The 22,058-nt window shown below is 44.7% G+C and overlaps 3 protein-coding genes across 6 annotated transcripts in view; 1 reads left to right on the top strand and 2 right to left on the bottom strand.

Annotated features, from left to right (window-relative positions):
• Positions 1-860: 860 nt before the first annotated feature.
• bend4 (BEN domain containing 4) lies at positions 861-10,793 on the bottom strand. Its single transcript, XM_084352389.1, has 6 exons — positions 9,736-10,793; positions 6,682-7,260; positions 4,805-4,896; positions 4,631-4,657; positions 4,111-4,351; positions 861-3,207 (listed from the first exon to the last, which is right to left on the bottom strand). Exons 1-6 carry the CDS (start codon positions 10,247-10,249, stop codon positions 2,978-2,980), a joined length of 1,683 nt encoding a protein of 560 aa, XP_084208515.1. The 5' UTR covers positions 10,250-10,793; the 3' UTR covers positions 861-2,977.
• A 1,742-nt stretch (positions 10,794-12,535) lies between these two features.
• Positions 12,536-15,883, top strand: shisa3 (shisa family member 3). The gene is made up of 2 exons (XM_084353739.1): positions 12,536-13,100; positions 14,709-15,883. The coding sequence occupies exons 1-2, from the start codon at positions 12,830-12,832 to the stop codon at positions 15,293-15,295; spliced, it is 858 nt and encodes a 285-aa protein (XP_084209865.1). The 5' UTR covers positions 12,536-12,829; the 3' UTR covers positions 15,296-15,883.
• Positions 15,884-17,960: 2,077 nt separating this feature from the next.
• The window catches only part of atp8a1 (ATPase phospholipid transporting 8A1), a 115,968-nt gene continuing 111,870 nt past the window's right edge, over positions 17,961-22,058 (bottom strand). For all 4 annotated transcript variants that reach the window (XM_084353742.1, XM_084353743.1, XM_084353741.1 and 1 more), the window contains one exon: positions 17,961-20,530. In XM_084353742.1, the coding sequence (XP_084209868.1) occupies positions 20,433-20,530 (98 nt within the window). In that variant the 3' untranslated portion in view covers positions 17,961-20,432. The remainder of the gene's footprint in view (positions 20,531-22,058) is intronic.

The following is a 22,058-nucleotide window of genomic DNA, read 5'->3' on the forward strand; positions in this document are numbered from 1 at the left end:
GTCGATCAGAACCGTTCAGCCTGATCGATCTCCTCCAGGTTCTGTTATTATCTATCTGTGTGTATCAGCAGATCCTCCTGGTCTCGTGGACCTGCTCCTTAACTGAAAATGACAGCACAGCCCTTTATTGATCCTGGCTGGAGGACAGGTCCTCCTGCTGGACTACATCAGCCTCACTGTCATTCTTGTAACTACAACGCCACCTGGTGGAGAGCAGAGACGAGTCAGCCTGAGAGGACTCGAGACAAAAGAGACCAGTGTGACACAAACACAGTGCAGACTGCAGGTGGAGCTGCTGATGGACCTCCACCTGTTCTCTCAGGTATCTGCTGTAATATGATCCAGCTGAAGCTCACCTCATCTGTATTTGGTTGATTGAGATTCAGGTTTATAAAGATCTGATAACATTTGTAGAAGCGGCTGCTGGCTTCGTTTTTAATCACCTGTCTCTTAAGTCTGTGCAGGTGTTTTTCACAGCAGCGTTCTGACTTGTCAAAGCAGGAACATCTGGAAGTTAAAGGGGAAAAAAAGATGAACGCTAAGCATGATGAAAGTCAAAATTATGAGATTTAAAAATCATATTTATGATATAAAAGTCAAAATTATTAAATAAGAAGTGAAAATAATGAAATAAAAAGTCAAAATAATGAAATAAAAAGTCAAAATTGTGATTTAAAGTCAAATTTATTAGATGAAAAATTTAAATTATGAGATAAAAAGTCAAAATTATTAAATAAAAAGTCAAAATTATTAAATAAAATGTGAAAATAATGAAATAAAAAGTCAAAATTGTGATTTAAAGTCAAATTTATTAGGTGAAAAGTCAAAATTATGAAATAAAAAGTCAAAATGTATCTCACCATTTTTAATTTTGTCTCGTTAAAACTGATGCTTCCTACTTTAGTAAGAATTACATATTGTTGACAGACGGACAGACAGACGGACAGACCACAGTAGTGAAGCCTCTGTGTAAGTTTTCAGCTTCAGTGCTTCACTTTATTTATTATAAATAAAAAACAACAGAAGCTCTCAGATTTGTAAAAATCCTACTGATGTTTCACAGTGTTGATAACAGCCATGTTGAGGGTAAATACAAAGAAACGCTCACATTCAGAACAGCAACACAACGACAGAATCCGACTGGTTAAGGTTTCTGTGGCACTTTTCTACTTGGCTTGTTAAGAGAGAGAGAGACACCTCACACAATACTGTACTTTATATTACACATTTACACAGCACTGTCGACGTGGCAAACTGGCCCCTAATAAATCTGGTACATTCAAAACGTAGAAAACAGTGTCTGGAAGTGAAGCTACAGAGTACCAAAACAAATAAATACGCAGGTGAAGAATAAAAATGGTTAAAATCTGTTTTAAAGACGTCTCGCTGGAGGACGAGTTCGGCCACAGAGAGACACGTGAAAGTGCAAATAAGAGCTTCGGAGAGAAAGAGGCGCTCGATTTTTATCCACTTGGGTTGAAAGACAATCATTCAGAAATTGATATTTAGAGTTATTTCTGTGAAAACGTTACGTGGAGGTCTTGAATCAAGTTTAAGGCATTATTATGTGGCCTTAAAGGAGCAGTTCACCCCAAAAATGAGAAAATTAAGTCATAATCTGCTCATTCTCATGACGATGGAAAGTCGGTTTCAAAAGTCCACAAAACATTTCCGCAGCTAAACCGAACCTAAACAACTGAAGTAGATGGGGACTTGTTTTGAAACCTAAAGAAACATATGAATGAAAAACACTGAATGGATCCACACAGCTTGTCTGACGTGATCCAAGTCCAAGATTACACTGTTTTTTTTCTGCGAAGCTCCAGAAATGTCGGTACAGAGATGAGTACATAATGACTGAATTAAAATGTTTTGGGTGAACTTCTCCTTTAAACAAAAAAAAGACATAACGTTCATTCGTTCTGAGTCTAAAGTCCTCTAACTGCCGAAAAACTGGATGCAAAATATATTAAAATTAAGTCGGCAGTTGGACTTTTTTGTGTCGGGATGAATAAAATAATCTATGACAGAGCAAATACTTCGATTTACATAAAACTGCAATCATTAGAATAAAAAAAGAAACATTTTAATTATTAGCATATCGTCATTTTCTTTATGGAACAAATATAAACTTTAGAGACCTCGTGTCATGAATTCTGCAAGTGAACAGCAAGAAAAACAGTTTGGAAGTTTTACTTGAAAGCAAATTTAGTTAAAATTATTATTATTATTGTTATTATTATTATTATGGAGACACATTTGTCAGCTGGAGGGAAACAGGACGAGCTTCGACGACATCTTTCAACCCAAGAGAAGCTGCATTTGAGCACACTGGAAAGACTTTTTGTTTTTGAATGCACTTTTTTCTTTTATGGGGAACAAAACTCGACACGTCAGAACAAAACAGGGACGCAAAGTGCAAAACTACAGGTAACAAAACATGACTTTCTCAGAGGCACTCCTGTAGAAGGGCTGCAAGTAAAGGTGCTTCGCCAATGACGCAGAATTTTTGCGGAAACGTTAAATGCTACTTTTTTCCGAGGGTGGATATAATAAGTCACTAACTTGGGCAACAGTAACGCAAACAGCTTCCTGATGACCTCGAGGAAAACTTGTAAATTGTCAAAAACAAACAAAAAAAAACAAACAAACCCAGAAATATTCGTTTGATAGTGAAAAAAAACCTCTTAAAACAACAAAACACTAGAAAAAGTAGCAAATGGAAGACTCAAATTTTAGTTTAAAACATCGTTTAGAGTCAAATTCTGACTAAACAAAACTGTAAGTATAAAAATGACAGAAAGCTACAAACTAAAGAGAGAACCTGCTTCTGAGAGACTGTTTTTATATCGCGTTTGATAAACTTCTGGAATGTTGTCTTCACTCTGTAAAGTGACAGGATAAGGTCAGTGTTTTGGGATATGTTGTTGTACAGCTACATTTCCGGCATTCGTCGTTTTTAACTCCTCCTTCAGCTTCAGTCCGACTGGCCGTTCTGGCAGCCTTTCAAATACAGTTCGTCCTGTGACAGGTGGTCGAAGCTGTCCATGTAGAGGCTGCTGGTGCTGCTGCCGCTGCTGCACAGGAACGTGCCGACCGCTCGGCCCTGACGAGCGTGACCGACCGCGTCGCTGAACACTTTGTTGATCTGCTCCTCTGAGGGCATCCACCAGTCTGGGTTTGAGGCACAGTGCATCCGGATAAACTCTGGCAACAAAAAGGTGACGTGTTCAATCGTATGTTTGCACAGACTGTGTAAAACAGTGTTTGAAATGACAAGGTGACAATGTGAAGGTCGCTTGTAACCTACAGAGAATCATCACCTGAAACTACCAACTTCCCTCGGCTTTATGAAGCGTTATGACGAGTTTTGATTCGATCTCACCGCTCTCATAGCAGCGTTTTTTAGCTGCAGCTGGCAGCTGTTTTTGGAAAAACCCACTGTACACTACCTGCTCATCACCAACCAGCAGGAAAGGGTTAGGGTGGTGAACTCAATAAAGATTTTAGCAGTAAAGAATACAAATGTTTCCTTCAGGAGGTGGTGGAGACCAAAAACAGAGCAAAAATAACAAATGTGAGACAGGCAAACTGGAAATGGAAGAAATATAGGTGTGTGTTCAGAGTTTGTATGAAAGTTGCTGAGTCGATGAGGAAGAGAAAAGGAACGATATTTATTCCTCCTTTTGTACGAAGGAAACTCAGAGATCTTTATCACACACACACACACTGACGTCGTTCAGCCCGTCATCACAGTCTTTAAAAGTGAAATTGTATTTTTTAATATCTTTCTTCACGTGTCTGCTTCAAAAGCCTTTTTTAAACCTGCTCTACAACTACTTACTCAATGATAAGAACTGTTCAGTCCTGACACAGTCTTACAAACTGATGGCAGGTCTGTCACGTGTCAATAACTTATAATGGACCAGCGCAAAACTGATGAAACACCTCCGATATCGGATGATCTGGTAACAGTCAATAAGATCTTAGACTGACTGATATATATATGTTATACACAGATATCTGCCAGATCTTCATGTGCTGCAGGTGTTGAGCAGACTACAACACAATGCAAACAGTCCACAGACTTTCCCCCGGCCGGCTCTGTACCTCTGAGGCAGCTGACTTTCACAGGGTTGAGCGGTCGTCTCTCTAGGCCTGGATCTCCTGAGTGGACTGAACGCTTCCTTTTGCCCAGACCACAGGAGAACTTGAGCTCATCTGTGGTGAAGACGTAGCGAATCAGGTAGCGCAGCAGCCGTCTGCCGTCTTTCTTAGAGGAGTTGACAGCTTCGTCCCACTGCTTGTTAGTGATGAAGAGAGGGTAGTTCTCCAGGAGCTGTTTGCTGCCCTGCAGGGAGGAAGGAGGGCGACAGGAAGTTCAGGTATGCGAGGAGGCTTACTGCAGCGTGGTTCAACTGCTTCACAAGACTATTTTATCCCACATTGTCTTCAGTTTTGTCTTTTTTAAGACGTAGCACATTTTAACAAAGAGTACAGCATCATTTCATGTCAGTTTCACTCATGTGCCACCATGTTTATTTTAGTTTTACAGGCAAAAACTGTAGATAAACACAAAAATCCTGTATGTTTAACAGAAACTGTCACAGGCTTGAATAAAAACACAGACCTCAAACACTGTTTGCCGCTCTTCTTCCTGTAGAGACAGAGTTTACTTTAAAATCCCATATTTTCACACCACTCGATTATACAATTAACACACCAAAGACTTTATTAACACGTGCTACCGGTGACACGAGCTTTAAATAGCTGTGCATTAATGCACAGGAGCCTGCTTCCTCACCTCGGTGAGCTGCTCCTCCGGCATCGGCTGGACCAGCTGGTTGTGAAACTCAAGAACAGTCTTGAAGTAGTCGAGAACATTTTGACAGGGAGCTGCGTAAGAAAACCACAAACACAAGCTGACGTGAGGTACACAAACGCACCGTCAAAACATCCCCGCGAGCAAAGAGACGACTCGTCTGGCGTCGGATCACATATTTTCTTTCCTCCGTAAAAAGATGGTTTAGATTTTTAAGTCTAGTAATGTTCAGTGTGTTTAAAAAGAGCAGTTTTAGTGAGAATTGGGTTAAGGTGACAGCGGGGAGCTCCGAAAGCTTTGGGGAGAGCAGGAAGTTAACAAAAATAGATGCTATTAAGACTGTTGCCCCAAACGGTGATGGATTTAGATTCAGTGAGTGTGTGCAGCTCTCTGAAACTGATGACACACTAAAACCTCACCAGAGTTACTGTGGTGTAACGACGACGGGCTGCATGGACGATGGTTTTCATTCATGAATAGTAAAGTATGAATACGAGGTCACGTGCATCATCAGGTGCAATACTCCACTGAGATTTGTAGCATTTATGCAGCATTATTATAATCAGTTGTGCAGCCCTGAACCCAAATCACACGATGGACAACATCTCAAAAAGTACTTTTTTTAAAAATGGAAACATCCAGTTATAAATAATGAATCAAAGCATCACAACTATGCTGTCCTTGAAACAGTTCAAGGACAAACACTCAAACTGAAGGTTCAACTGTGCAACAAGCATCTGATGAGTTTGTTTGGATCATTGTTGTGTTTCTATACTTTACAAAACAATAAAACCAGGATCAGTGTTCATCCTGTGTGTTGCTGTAGTGACGATGCTGTGAAGTTCATGATGAATCAGACTTCACGCTGCCAGTAAAAAAAAATCAAGCATTACTGGAAGTGAAGCTTCGCTTGCTTAACTTAATTAATATCCTGACAGAGTAATGTGGAGCGCTGCCGGTGCTGGATATGTGAGAAGATTAAAGATTTACAGGAGGACAGAACGTAACATCAGACTCAGACTCACAGATCTGATGCTTCTATACAACCTGCATGAGACCATCAGCGACAAGATCGGACATTTAGTTATCAAAGATCTGACTGTCAGGCGCATTTCTCCAACTTGAATCTGTCTTTTTAGTGGTTAATATAATTTATCATGAAGCTGCAGGTGCTTTCCCAAAAAAAGTTATCATATATTTTATCATAAACTCCTCACACAGGCGGCTTCCCCTCCAATGTCTTGTTTAAAACAGGAGAGAGTCATAAGGATTATTTCTAATTATTGATTCAATAGACTAAAATAGAAAGCTGAAGCAGGAACTAGCACATAAATAAATTATTTATGCAACTGATTCATTCGCGAGGCTGCAGGAAGGAAAACAGGCGACACGCCGCAGTGGAAAGTTAACTATGAGCCGACTAATTCATTTAATAATAAAAGGCTAATTTCTCTCATCTGAATTTAGGTTATTGAGATGTTTTCACGCACGTCCTGGTTACGTTATCTATTATTCATGATGGCTCGGCAGAGTTTCAGAAGCAAGAACTACGAACAATGGCGCATTTTTCAATATTCATGCCAAGTCTCACAGCAGGCGAGTTCAGGTTGAGTTGCAAGTCCTCATTTTAGCAACCGGAGTCTCAAGTAACAGCCCTGGATTTAACTATTCAACAGTATATGAAGTATTTAAACGAGCCGCACCTTGAAAAGACTCTGAGTAAAGGTACGCATAAAAGACTTTGAGCACTGAAACTCTTCTCGTGGAGAAACAACACCTTTCTGTCTTCCATCTGTATCATCTCACGTGTGAATTATAACAACCGATCCCCCGTGAAGTCCCGTCTGTCGTTACCACACCTGGGATGTTCTCCAGCTTGTTGCGGAGCTCCTCGTTCTCCTGCTGCAGAGACAGCACCTCCTGCTCCAACTCCAGGCAGCGTGGGCAGCAGTTCTCCTCCTCCTCGTCCTCCTCGGGCAGCGTGGACGACGGGTGGCCGTACGACTCTGACGGAGTCGGCGAGCCCCAGCCCCCCAGGTTGTGACTCGGAGGAGACACCCCTGATCCTGGCTCGGCCGACGGACACTGCTCGTCCTCCAGACCCGCAGCCAGATGCTGCTGCTGCTGCTGCTGAGGCCCTGAGAGCAAATAGTTCTGTAGGGAGTCCGTGAAGATGCGGAGAACGGCAGAGGTCTGTTGTTGGTTCAAATGGCTTTGTTGGGCGTCGTCTTCTGGGTCCGTGGTGGAAGAGCTCTCTTCAGGTTTGGACTTCCCCAGTGAGGAGCAGTGAAGCCCCTGTATCTCCCCCGGCCCGTCCTCCAGCTTGATGTTAGAGGTGAAGGAGGAAGAGGAGGAGGAATCCAGAAGGCGGCCGTTGTTGAGGAGGCTGAGGACTCGGCTGCACTGCTGGGCAAAGGCATCCAGGATGAGACGATTCTCTGCAGCAGAGGGAGGAAAAATCAACAGGTCAGTGGCCTTAGAGACAATAGTCAGTGCCTCAAGATCCATTTGGTGGCTGTTCTGGAGCTTTTGACCGCGTCACAGGCTCTTCATCAGCAAACTTTGTGACAAAGTCAAAAGCTTAATGTGCTTTTTGTTTAAAATACATCAGTCTTTGCTCTAAAACAAGAGTAATGGAACAAGAACTCAGATCCTTTCAGTTAATTAGTAATTAGTTTTAAAAAATGCCACCTTTCTAGCTTCAAACAGTGTCCTGGGACCTTATCTTTCTTTGTTTACTCACTTATGGAAAGATATCATGAGATAAATATTTCTAGGTTTGAATTTCTTTCTTCCTTTAATGTATAAGCAGTCACTCATGTGGTCAGAAGATGAATCTGAAGGGGCTGTGCAACATAAATCTGTATTCACACTTTCAAACTTGTTTAATTAAACTGTGTGAGAAGTTTGGAGCTGCTGTGAGATGTGAGCCTCAATTCATCCTCAGCTCTCCATTTTCTTGACTCATCCGACCCGGATATGTCGAAATCTGGTGACGGGCATTAAGAAGAACCATAATAACCGCACAGAAATAGCCGATCTGATAGCTGCTGGTCTGGTTTGCTTATGTAGGTCAAATAGAGGCATCGGTATTAAATTGAGACAGTTTCATAACAAGTTAAAAACTCTTTATTGAGTTTAAACGCAGTGAAACTACATCAAAAGTGCAGCACTTGAACGATGTCGCTCTTACGTCGCAAAGTTTCCTACAGCAACGGAAACAATGTGAGTGATTCTGTGTTTCTTCCTTCCCGCTTTTTGTCGCCGAGTCTTATTGCGGCGAAGCTTTTTCATGACAGTAACATACAGTCGGGCTCCTCCGTTTACAGAAATGTCAGCTTGATTATGTTGATTTATTCGGACGTCAATAAACTCTAAAGTCACAGAAATCTGCTGTGACCGAACGCGGCCGAGCAGAGCAGATCAGCACAGATGTATGTTGTCCAGCGTGAGTGTGTAGTTTCCCCTGGTAGTCTGGGCACGTCTCAATGAGATGATCTCACACATACCTCCATGTAATGATTACCACTGGCCTCACACACACACACACACACACACACACACACCAACACAGACAAAATGAGTTCTGGGCGGCCACTGCTGCGTTGCCACTCGCTCAGACGTGTCTATCAGCCTGGCGCAGATGTGTCGCATTTATTAATATGCGTGCTGTCTCTGTTTACCCGTCGAGATGTAGCTGATATCATTCGCCTTCACCCACCACCTCCTCCTCCTCCACCTCCTCCACCTCCACCAGTCCCCCCTCTTCTCCTCTCTCACCAGTTCTGAGGCACCGCGAGCTGAGAGCCTCATAAAATTTCATTAAAAAACAACACGCTCGGCAGAGGCAAATTTATGAGCCCCATTTATTTTAATCACAAGTCTTTGGGAAAAGGCTTCTCGATGTAATTTGTAGTTATTGTGTGCTGAACTGATTGCTGAGTCCTGGGGTCCTCTCCTCGTGAGAAGGACATTTTCTCCAGCCATCAGAGGGACATTAAGTTGCGCCCCATCGCGCAGATAAAAGCACTTTGATGTGTCATTATCGGTGAGAATGCACGGCACGTTTGGCAGCGATCCGATGACACATCTTGAGTAATATGTGAAGATTCACTGGAGCGAGGGGGAATGTATAATTTTGTGTGATTATTTCATTAGTGAAATCAGGACCACATGCACGCCAGAGAGGACGCAAACGTCTCTGAAACCTGTGCTTCACTGTTAAAAAAAGACTCACAGATCAAAGTGGGTTAAAGATTTGATGCGAACGCCTATTTTTGGATACTTCTCACGCAGGTGAGTTCAACCTGAGCTCCTGATTGTATGAAAAGCAACAATAACCAGCAGCAAGACTGAGCCTCTGCTGCAGGCGGCGGTAACGAGATTAATATCCGATTAGAAGATGAGACGTCTGATGTTTAATTTCATAACTGCCTGGTTTGGGTTCGTACAGCTTTCATCTTAATGTTGGCTCCCATGGACCCGCCCTCCACACGGGGAACACATTTCTTCCTGAAGCCTGCACAGCCTCTAATGAACAGCAGCTGAGGAGAAAAATGAGCAGTGAACAATGTGTTACAGCCGGAGACTGTGAGGGCCCTTCTCAACACACACACACATAGTAAACACACACACAGGCACACATGGACACACAATTACCCCATGTAATTTTTAGCACATGCACACTGGAGATTCAATCATGACTGCTCTCATTACAGCAGCAGATCAATCACTGCTGACAGGAGGAACCAGAGGAACAAAAACATGAGGAGCAAACAAAAGACAGGAGGGCTGCTGTTTTTTTTTATTTCCCCCTCTTGTATTCAAGTTAATTGATTCTGTGGAGTAAAATCTAAAATGTGACATGTGAGGAGTCACTGTCATCACTCACTCTGAACAAGTTTGAGACCCACCTGAGCTGATACTGTAGCTGCAGTCCGGGGAGAACCTGCTGCCGCGCCGCTGCTGGGCACCAGGAGAGGCTGCCGCCGCCGCCGCGCTGCCCGCCGGCGCTGAGGTGGATGTCGGGACCCTGCTGCTGGGCCTGTTCTCACAGGGGAAGCGATGCTGCTGCTGCTGCTGCTGCTGCTGCTGCTGCTGCTGAGGCGTCTGGTGATGCTGCTGGCTGCTGCTGCTGCTGATAGCGACGCTGGTTTGGTGGAGCTGCTGCAGACGCTGCTGCTGCTGGTGGTGGTGTTGGTGATGGTGATGGTGCGGCTGGAAATGATGAGGCTGCTCCGGGTGAAACGTGAAGTGATGCCCGTCTCCAAACAGCGGCACCTCGACCACAGCGGACCTGTCAAAGCGCGACTTGCCCGCCGAGCGCTTGCTCTGGAAGGTTTTCAGGGTGCTGTACGGACCCCGTTGTTGTCGGCACATCTTCGGGGCGCACGGCCCTTCATCCGCGGGCTGCATCTCTCCCTCCATCCCTGCCAGGTGTCACAGCGCGGCGGGCGGGCGGCTGGGTGGGTGGGTGGATGGATGGATGGATGGACGCGTTGGCTCCGGGTCGGTACTTAGTGTGGCGTGCTGGTGTGACAGAGCAGCTGATGACTGGAGGGGGATCAGATCCGTCACTGTCTGGCTCGGTTTCCCCTCATACACACTGATGAAGGGTGGGCTAATTTACTGACAAGCCGCCGCTCCAATCCCCAGTCGGGAGCGCCGACACTGAGACGCTTCCAGAGGGGGATACAGGCGGGACTTGTGCGCCGCTGCCTGCCTCCTTTGTAGCCACCATCCACACAGAGAACAACGGGGCGCTGTAGCTGTAGTACAATCTGAAAATGGAAAAAAGAAAAAGAAAAAAAAAAAAAAAACGCAGAGAGAAATCCGGCAAATGAAAAGGCAGAGGCCATTTTGCTACTGAGCTCAAAGCGTCAACAGAGCAACATGAGCGAGAATGAAAGAAAAAGGCTGCGCACACCCAGAAACCCAGAGAGACACCCAGAGACATCCAGAGACATCCAGAGACACCCAGAGACACCAGAGACACCCAGAGAGACACCCAGAAACACCCAGAGACACCAGAGACACCCAGAGACATCCAGAGACACCCAGAGAGACACCAGAGACACCCAGAGACATCCAGAGACACCCAGAGACATCCAGAGACACCCAGAGAGACACCCAGAGAGACCCAGAGACACCCAGAGAGACACCCAGAGACACCAGAGAGACACCCAGAGAGACACCAGAGACACCCAGAGAGACACCCAGAGAGACACCAGAGACACCAGAGACACCCAGAGAGACACCCAGAGACACCCAGAGACATCCAGAGACACCCAGAGACACCAGAGACACCCAGAGACATCCAGAGAGACCAGAGAGACCCAGAGACATCCAGAGACACCCAGAGACATCCAGAGACACCCAGAAACCCAGAGACACCCAGAGAGACACCCAGAGACACCCAGAGAGACCCAGAGACACCCAGCCCGGGACAACACTTCATACATGTTGTTTATTTCTGCTTTCTCTCTAAATGTTGAATTAATCAAACTGAATAAACTAAATATAATCTCACAGCATTTTTACTCCTGATTCACTTTGAAGGTTTCATTCCTCTGATCCATATTCACTTTGTTCAAGCAGTTTAAAGAAGAAGAAGAAGAAAACTCTCCACATCCTGATGAAATTAAATGAACTTGCCTTCATGTGTGAAGCCTCAGTTCAGCTCGCTCTGCAGCCAGCAGGGATGAAAGTTTGCACCACCACGTGGGGGCGCCACATCAGTAGGTTACAACCAGGAGGGTTAAAAGATGGAGGGAAGAAAAGACCTGCTGCTGATTATAAGACATGTTGCCCCTGTGCTTTATCACAGGATGCCAGCAAGACACACAACTCCACATGCATGTATGAGCTGAACATGACAGAGTGGACTCACCTGTATAAAGACTTTATGTTAATGTGATTAATAGGCACACAAAAACCTGTAAATTGTCATTTCTGCAGAGGTTTAGCCTGATTACTTCCTCTCCTTCGATTAGTTCGAGATTAAATCTATTTTCATACATTAAAGTGAGTAACTTGCTGAACATTGAGCACAAAAAGTGAGAATTAACGTCACAATATATTTTGTTCAGCCGGTTTGTTAGCAACTATAAGCTCTTTCCAACAGGAAAGAGAATAACTGACATAAATGAGCCGGAGTTAGCTGGCAGGCTAACAGAAAGACTCAAATAAAAAGTTTTAATGTTAAAATGTAGTTTAACCTCAGCACAAGTAGAAAAGAGTCTGACTGCAAAGACACGTTCACAGTAATATCTGGTATTTAAACGCTGCTAATTTAGCTCATTCCGCTACAGTTTATCCTCTAAAGTATGAATTAAACTGAGTAACTGTTACTGAACAGTGCCGTCACTGACCACAACAAATTAAAATATTACAAGATAATAATTTTGTTTACTTTGGTTTTATTTGCTTGACAGAAAAGGCTACGTAGCAGGCTAGGCTAACGTCACCTGGCCAAGTAGCTTATGTATAAAAACACCCCACCAGAGGCTACTGAAGTGAAGGTGGGCTCCTCGTGCACAATAACCTAATTAAGATAAAGTGTGCATGTTGTTTGACCACCACTGCTGAGGCCGCCACGCCTCGTGAACGCGCACGTCCGGATGTAATGAAGGGGGGGGGGGGGGTTACGTGCGCGCATCTGAACCCGAGTCACAAAAGCAGCGAGTCGTGGGCTCGCGGGGCGCACAACTTCTGCCCCGACACCGACACGCGAGCTCCGGAGCAGCTGGACCGGGAGGGAGCGGAACCAGAGCCGAGTGTCTGACTCTCACGTGTCTGGAGGAGAAGTTGAAAGAAGATTTAATTCAGGATTTTGGTCCAATTTGGTAACTTTTGGCTCGAGGCGGCGCGGATGATGGAGAACTTTGGCTCCAGTCACTCAGTCAGTAAGTTACCCTCAATGAAGAGCCTCTAACCGGGACCGACTCACTCCTGAAGCCCCGCAAGGACGCAGGGAACCGGGAGCCCCCCCAGCGGCTCCACGCCGGGATGGTGCGCCTGCTGAACTGCCTGCTGCTCGGATATCTGACCTGGAATCTGCGGATATCGGACGCGCAGGGGGAGTACTGCCACGGCTGGCTGGACTCTAATGGGAACTATCATGAGGGCTTCCAGTGTCCGGAGGACTTGGACACCATGGACGCCACCGTGTGCTGCGGCTCCTGCTCGCTGCGCTACTGCTGCGCGGCCGCGGACGCACGGCTGGACCAGGGCAGCTGCACCAACGACCGGGAGGTGGACAACACGGAGTTTGCAGCGCGTAAGTTGAGTTGTTTTTAAGCGTGTGTGCCTTCCTCAGGTGTTCACATTAACAAACATATATATATATATATATACTGATACTAGTTCAGCGCTGAAGGCTGATAAACAACAGAAACACAGTGAATTTAACTCTTAAATGATCTGTGTTTAACTCCAGTGTCATTAATTGTCATTGTCTCATTTGTAGCCTGTTTAGTGTGACTGTGCAGGTCAGAGGTCAAAGAAAAGAGCAGGTTTCAGTGCCTTGCTCAAGGACAGTTTGCAACCAGCACATTATGAGAAATGAAACCCCACATTTGATGCATCTACTCGAACTAAACACTAATAAATGTCTCCTGAAAGGACAAAATACTAACGTGTGTTATAATGTTCAAAAAGTTGCAGGAAAAACCTGAATCTGACACCGAAGTGTTGAAAATGACACTTTTATCAGAAGAATAAGATCTGAAAGTGTTCTTCCTTTTTATATTCAGTGAATTTAGGTGAATAATTGTTAATTTAGAAAGTGTTTCCAGCGTTAATCAACCAAAGTGTCCAGTTTCCAGCTGCTGTGGCTTCAGTTGACCCTGGCTCACTCCAGACTTCTGTCAGCACAGAAAGAAAAACTAGGAAAGTTTTTAATGCTCTTAAAAGTGACTCTTTATTCGTCTTTAAGCAGAAATTAGTAGTAAAATTACTGGATCACAATGCAGGAATGTTTCACACAAGCAGGCGTCTTGTTCACCCAAATATAAAAACTCATTCAGCTCAACAAGTCTCCACAACACTCAGACATTTAACCCTGTTTGTCCCTTTAACTCTGCGGCTCTCATCAGTTTTCTTTCAATTTCCCCCGAGCTGATAAGCGAAGCCGCGGCGCTCTCACTGAATGTGACTGTGTGCTTCGCAATTTCCTAATTTTTTTCCCTCTCAAAATAAATAAACACCGGCTGATTTCCTCCCCGAAGTGCGAGTGGGCTTCATGCAGTGAAACCTGAGCTGTTTGTGTTTTCCCAGCAGGAATGTGTCTGTTCAGAAGTTTATTCCACGAAGGATTTAAAAGAAACGACCCGATTAAATGTCGCTTAGTGTCGTCGTTAACGGCCGTACCAACAAGGTTCAACCTCGAACCACATTCAGGATTCATCAGCGCTGCGTAAACATGTGGTTCGATGAAAGTCTGTGTAGTGACGTGTTTATTAATGTGTCTATCAATAACTTTACTCAGCAGTAGGCTGCAACTGACCAACAGCATTTATTTTCCCAATTAACTGATTAATTTGGTTTATAAAAGTGTTTCAAAGCCCGACATGCTCACTGAGCTGCCATGAAGGAGCAAAGACACCAGAAAATATTCACATTTCAGAAGCTGGAATCTGAGAATAAAGTGAAACACAGTTGTTGTTGCTGTTGTTGTTGACACATACTGTCGATTACATCTGCTTACAACACATTACACTGTGTTTAACTCATGTTTAGTGCTCGTAAAGGCTCAATAAAAGTGTTAAAGTCTTGATGTATTTCAGTTTTCAGCTGTTCAGTTTTATTTTTGTGTCTCAAGGGTCAAAGAAATGACAACGAGTCTCTTTTATGTAACCTGTCCTGCCTGTGCCTCGTCTCCCCTCAGAGCCCGTCTACGTTCCCTTCCTGATGGTGGGAAGCATCTTCGTCGCCTTCGTCATCGTCGGCTCTCTGGTGGCCGTCTACTGCTGCACCTGCCTGCGGCCCAAGCAGCCGACCCAGCAGCCGATTCGCTTCTCCCTGCGCAGCTGCCAGGGCGAGACCATCCCCATGATCCTCACCACCGCCCCCCCGAGCCTCCGCGCCCCGTCGCGACAGTCCAGCACGGCCACCACCAGCTCCAGCTCGGCCGGAGGCGGCAGCTCCATGCGGAGGTTCTCCCTCGGAGGTCAGGGGCAGCAGCAGCAGCACGGCTGCCTGGTGTCCGCCACCATCTCCTCGTCGGCCTCCACCCCCACACAGACCCCTCAGACTCTTCCTCCCCCTCCCCCTCCCCCCTATACCTCCCCACCTATGTCAGGAGGCATGCAACACCCCTCCACCCACACCCACACCCACACCCAGCTACAGCTCCACCAGCCCTCCATGGCCTCTCAGAGCGCCGGGTTCCTCCTGCCGCAGCAGTACTTCTTCCCCCTGCAGCCCGACGCCTTCACGGCGGCGAAGGGATTCGCCGACTTCGGACAGAGCTGACAGAGCTAAAAGAGAAGGATTACAAGGTTTTCAGAGGCCGTGAGGACAAATACACTGCAACACAGCTGGTGGTGTTTGGGTGGAGGGCCCGGGCCGGCTCAGTGGACACAGAGAGCGCGACAGGAGGACGAGGGATAAAGTACAACAAAGCTGCTGCGGTGGAGCGACGTGGCCTGAGGCGTTTCCCCCTCTGCATCACAGGACACACCAACAGAGGCAGGAACATCTGAACATTGTGCACTTTGTCTTACATTGTAAACGGACCTCACTGGGCGACATTTGATTTTTTTATACATGCTGTTTTCTTGCCAATTTATCACACACCCAGAAATACTGTAGACGGCCCGACACTGTCACTCTGAGACTTGTTACATGACTAGAAATAGACGTTGGAAAACCAGGGAAATATCTTGTTTTTTGACAATCGCAAGGAAACCTCTGAGAAAGGAGACGGACCTGACACATAAAGGACATTTTATTCTGGAGGAACGTGGACTTTTATAAGATGTTGTACAGGCACTATAGCCAGAGCAGGGTTGTCACATTGATTCCCTCATTTACATCAAATAAAGAAGTTGTCTCTCAGTATCTTCTGTTCGCTGGTGAATGCAAAGAAAAAGTCTCTTAAGAACAGAAACAACAGAAAGCGTGCGGATCTGAAAGAAGCCTCGTCGTCGCTCGAACAAAAAGGAAACCGGAGCGGCCGGGCCTGCACGGCAGCTCCCTACCTGTCGCTCATTCTTGCGCCAGACTTCACAGCAGGAATGCAGCGCTGAGATCAGTCATTGTCAGTGTTCAATGAGCATGGCATGGTCACAGTGTTAAAAACAACTCGCCCCAGAAATAGAGGTTTAGGTTGCAGCAACAGGTACGGCCGAATCTCAACAAAGGGCCGTTCTGTTCCCCACTTATCTGACCGCGAGGGAGACTCTGGCAATCAACGTCTCATGAAACCGTCCGGTCTGAAGATGTTCGGCGTCTGTTTTCACTCATTAAAATACAATTTCCACGATCGGTAATTTGACAGACTCCAGCGTTAACTTCTTGTTTGCACTCGCGGCTGTCAGTTCTCGCATTCCTCGTTCCGCTTATAAAAGGAAAACACAAGTTGTGAACACGTTTTTCACGGTGTTTCCTAAATCTTTGGGATGGTTAAAAAACTTTAATGTCTCTGCCAGGAGTGGAAAGAAGTTTCCAGCTTCTCGTCCAAGTGATCTATGAAGGCAGGAGTCTTTGTTATTACTGCCTCATGCTGAAGGCTTCTACTTTAGTGTTACTTAATACTTCTTACAGCTCTCATTGTAGTAAGTCAGTGTGGAGGTGAGATCAGGGGCACATTAAAGGGATTATTCTTAAGACTTTACGATTTTTCGAAAGGCAAAACAACTTAGTGATCTCCTCTATGCGATCATGTGCTTCACAAAGTGTTGAGCCTCGCCCCATCCCTGCCTGTGAACGACTGAGCCCTTCGAGGATGCTCCTTTCATACCCGGTCACGTCACTGTCACCTGTGGAGGTGTTGCACAACTTTTCTTGGCCCGTCACGACTTTTTTTCAGTATCAGGGTTGTTCAGTTTTTAATCCAGCAGGTAAAGTTTGGTCACGTTTGGTTTCTGTCCCAGCGAAACCTCCCGCTTTGATACGGGTTATAAATAAATAGTGATCGCAGGCCGCAGACAGAGCGTGTTAAATAAATGTGTTAAATGGAGCGACGAAGCACGCGAGAGTAATAACTTCTACATTCCCACACACAGTGCAGCTGCAGATCAAAACAAGAAAAACAGCCTGTTTATTGAGTGCAGATCAGTTTTGAATGTTGCAGTGATGGAACAAGAAGGATCAAACACAAACAGACACGTCAGTCGCTCTTTGCTTGAAATAATTATTGACTTCTTTGTAAAACCAGCAAGTTTATTTGACTGCGCTGAAAACAGAAACATCAGTTCCTCCCCGGCTGCGTTAAAGCTGCTCAACAAGTGTTTGTTAGTTGATTTTAGTAGATCTGGTACTGAGGATTACTTGTGTCAATGATTATTTTCTCATAAAAGCAGAAAATCTTCACATCAGAACCACCGAAATTTGGGAATCTTTGCCTGATAGAGAATATGAAAATGCCGGATGGATGATTGTAGTGAAAATAATTAGAAATTTGTTTATGATGTTTTATTTTTGGTGAGGTAGAAATGCTCTTTAAAGAAGAAGGATCCCTAAATATTAATTATTGTTCTTAATCTCAGCTCGACAGCCGAGTTACACTTTTTGTAGAAAGTGTCGATTAAGGGAACTTCAGCCCAGAATAAAGTTTTGGTTTCAGCTCGCTAAGGGAAACATTTTGGACACCCCTGAAATAGTTGTCAGTAGATCTTAAAAATAGTAGATCTCTAAAATTATATATATAAAAAAGGTTTAAAATGCAAAATAAGAATAAAAAACGTCTCCCTAACTTGTTTAAGTAAGCGTAACCTGTTAAACAAGAAATTAAACTCAATCTGGATGCTCATTTATCTGTTTGTGATCATCAGTCCACACACGGAGGTCGTGACACATGAGGACTCTTCTGGTCTCATTTGTTTGTTCCTGCCTCTTCCTGTTTAGATTCTCACTGTCCTGTTCGTCCCCACACGCAGCGATCACAAACCTGAAAGAAGAAGCAGCGACGTCCACATTGTTTCCTCCATGATTGTAAAGTTTATTTCAGTAGTCCTTCATGGCAGTAAAAGACAACACTTAGTAAGTTTGCAGTCCCAACATGCAGAACAATCATTGAACAAAATGACAGAAAAGAAACAAATATCGTAAAGAAAAAAGTTAAAGGTGCGTTTTTTTCTCTTTTGTGAAGTGATCAACACTCGAGGGAGAATCAAAGTAGTACAGTTAAACATCTCAGAGAACACTTTGTGTTAATCCATTCATGCAGCCCACGACTTCCACGGACAACAACGTGTGTTTTTAATGTTTTCCGGAAAAAGAAAGCAACAGTCCAAGCCTTCCACAACGACGACATCCACATTCAGCAGTTTGGAACTTTTTCGACGAGATGACGACCGAGTTGAACACTAAAGACCAGCAGGGAAAATTAATGGTAATAAACCCCTCGCTAAGCTGAGAAACACAAGAGCTTTCCTGTAAAGCAGAGCTACACTGCATGAAGAAACAAACGTGTCACTACGAGAGAAATCATATACTGAAACCAGATAATACCAGATATCCACTACTGGACAGGTACATCGAGTGCTTTGTGCAACGTCTCCTGTCGAAGCGAGCCGAGCGCCAGAACCTCTCGCGGTCGAGGCCGCGGGTTTGACGCACACAGTCACACCACACGCTGACACGCACACGTTCCCGGACGGGCCATGCATCAGCACACAGCAGTACACCATAGCTATACCTGGAGTCGTGCAGACGGACAACTGGAGCAAGCGCCACCACACACACACACACACACACACACACACACTCATACACACACGATAAAAGAAACACACCAGGAGGACCGAGACACTCCCGGTCTCACGTAGAGGACACAGACATGCAATGCATACATAGACGTTATCCACAGTAGAGGTGACACACACATACACACACACACACACACATACAGCACATGCACATGCAGGCAATAAACTGACACACACGCTCACACACACCGTCAGAAATCTGATCTCCCATAGGGAGAAGAAAGCAATCACACGGACATTAAGTAGTCAATTATAAATAAATCAAGCTGTAACGATATTAATATTAATAATAACAAGACATTTAAGAAAGCTCCGTTTCCTCGTTCGATCTACTCTAACCTGCCAGTTTATCAGAGGAAGAGAAACTAAAAGTTACAGACAGTTCATTACAAAGCCAGTCAATGCAAAATTCATACATCTCCAATATAAAAATACAAATCCACAAAATAACTATAGAGACAAAGTAGTTTTGATATTGTCGTGGAGTTTCTTCCTGGCTAATATTTCTCTCTCCCTTAAGCTAATGGCACTTATGTTAGAAGGATAAAATCTCCATTTTAAGGGAAACACTATCACCACTGTGACCTTCGACGAGACCGTCAGAGCCTCGCGTCCGCCTCCGCAGGAACAAATCTGACTTCATACATGTGCCACAAGGCACTCTGTAGTTTTCACATTGTACGAGTGCAATACTGTGGTGGGGAGACAGTGATTTTGTCTTCAGTAGGAGTGTGTGTGGAGCACTGGTCTAAGCTAGCTGGCTAAACTATTCTTGGCTGTCTTTTTCTTCTATGAGGGAAAAAAGGTCTACGTAGGCACCGTCGTGATTGAGACAGGAGTGATGTGTGGAATGCCATTATCTGTCATGAGCAATGCTTCTGCTGTAAAAACGGTGGAGACGGGACTGAGGGAGGTTGCAGGAGGCAACTTCTTAAAAACGGAAATAAAAAAAAAAAAGGAAAAAAATAAATAAAACCAGGCACGATATCTACATACATTATAAATTAAACTAAAAAGAAATAAATGCATTTGAAAAGAAAAACAGAAGGATGAAGGCATGAGCAAATGTAAGGCTTTACACAATAGATGCTTCGTTAAGTGCAAAAAGAAAACTTAAATATTACATGTCTGCTCTGAAGTGGTCCGTTTAGTGCTGGAATACACTCAGGAGTGTGATTACATTTGGCTTAAAGGTTTCCGAATTCACGAGTACTTGGAAGATTGTATACACGACTGCTCTCTCGCAATCTTTGACGAGTTAAAACCCTCTAAAACTAATCCTCCTCCAGTGTTTTTAACTTCTATAATAACAGTGTTGTTTGATTTCGATTTAATGAAAAGATTTTCGATAGAGAGGAGACGCTCGCTCCAACAAACTGAGCGAGAACAGTGAAGAACTTCAGACCACAGACTGCTAAGAAAGCACAGTGCTCATCATGTCTGCCGGACACACAACTACAGCTGATAGTGAACACGGTTTTGTTTTGTTCCTTGTTTTTTGTTTTTTTTTCTTCTTCCCTTTTTCAATCACAACTCTCTCTCCTCTGTCCGTTTCATATTCACGTCCCAAAAAAATCCCGTCAGTGCTGGAGGCACGCGCTCGCGCCTCGTCTTCTCCCCGTTAAGCTTCAAATGTCGCCATCAGAAACGGCTGCTGCGGCTCCGATCGGCCCGGCGGCTCACCACTCGTTGGTCCTCTGTTTGGTGGTGTCGTACGCTCTGATGACCTCAGACTGAGACACGACTCCGTTCTCGTCTTGAGAGAAGGCGTAGCCATCTGAAAGAGGATCGAAGCGGTTAAAACTACGTCCCTGCAGAGATCAGTGACACATGTAACAAAAACTTCTCATAACGTATAAAAAACACACTGAAACAACTGAATTAAAAGTTAACAAGACATAAAACTGAAAGCAATAGTTCAACATTTTGAGACACATGTTAATTCGCTCTCTAGTCAAGAGTTAGAAGAGAATATCGGCTGCTGGTTAGCTTAGCTTAGCATAAAGTCTATAAAACAAGGGAAATCTAAGCCCCCAGAGCCGCAAAATTAAAGTATTTTATTCCTTTTCAAGTTAGCCGGACGCTAAACTGAGAGTTAGCCTGCTCTGTTTGCAGTGTGCACGCTCGATGGGCCCGCCAACACGGAAGATCCAGGTAATTTCATACTTTGGACGTCGAGCTTTACTGGCTTCATGCATCACAGAACAGCTTTCACAGGAACGATCGGGGCGTCGACTCCACTGCTGTGTCTAGATTTTAAATGTTAGATCCACGGGGAAAGCAGCGAGCTCGCCTCTATCTGATGTTTACAAAATCTGTCTACCAGCAAGTCCAAAGCTCCCGATTAACAAATCCCAATTCAATCTAGTGTGTGACAAAACATTCGTTACAGGGGATTATATCCGAGGCTATTTCCTGGTCGGGAGTGAGAGTCAGAGCGAGGCTTTATGTTTCCAGTCTTTATGCTTAGCTGAGTGCTGGTGAGCTGTAGATTTGTCCTTCTCATGTCTTCTACAAATATTTTCTCTGATACAGAATTATTAAAAAATAAAGAAGGTAATTTTCCAACACACTGCACGACAAAATGTAGTTTTAACCCTTTCTTTCTTTCTTTCTTTCTTTCTTTCTTTCTTTCTTTCTTCCTTTCTGTTTTTTGCAGCACACAGAAGTTTTTATTTTCTGATGTAGTGCATCACTAATGCTAACACATGACTGGCTCGGCTGCAGTTTCATATTTAACGCACAGACATGAGAGGGGTATCGATCCTCTTCCTCTCGGCTGCAGAGTGAATCAGCATGTTTCCCAAAATGTCAAACTATTCCTCTAAAATAAATAATATGATGACAACAAGACATTAAAATGAGTTTTAAAAGAGCTCCCCCAAAAGTTTCCTCTGCAGTCTAAAAGCAGCTCTGTGATCTACCACCTAAACTCTCCTACAGCGTTGCCTTTCTGACCTTTGACCCCTGACTCACCTTCAGGTGTCAAATGACTCGGTCAGTACCTGGAGGCCAGCGGGGAAGTTCAAAGGGCCCCGCTGAGACGAGTGCATTGTGGGGGAATAACAGCGCACAACATTTAATCATTTCACTGGTATCTCGCTCTACAGAGCTCAACTCAGGACACACGAGCACACGAGGGGAAGGACAGGAAGTCCACGACGAGAAGAGGAAAGGAGAGAGGCGTCTATCTATCGGGAGGCTACAGGAGGAGGGGGGGTCTGGAGCTTTACACTAGGGTGAGGTTTGAATAATGAAAATTAAAAAAAGGTATCACACAACAACGATCTCATCCCCACCTATGA

The sequence above is a fragment of the Pagrus pagrus genome (genome assembly GCF_965226575.1).
Source record: "Pagrus pagrus genome assembly, chromosome: 5".
NCBI lineage: Eukaryota > Metazoa > Chordata > Actinopteri > Spariformes > Sparidae > Pagrus > Pagrus pagrus.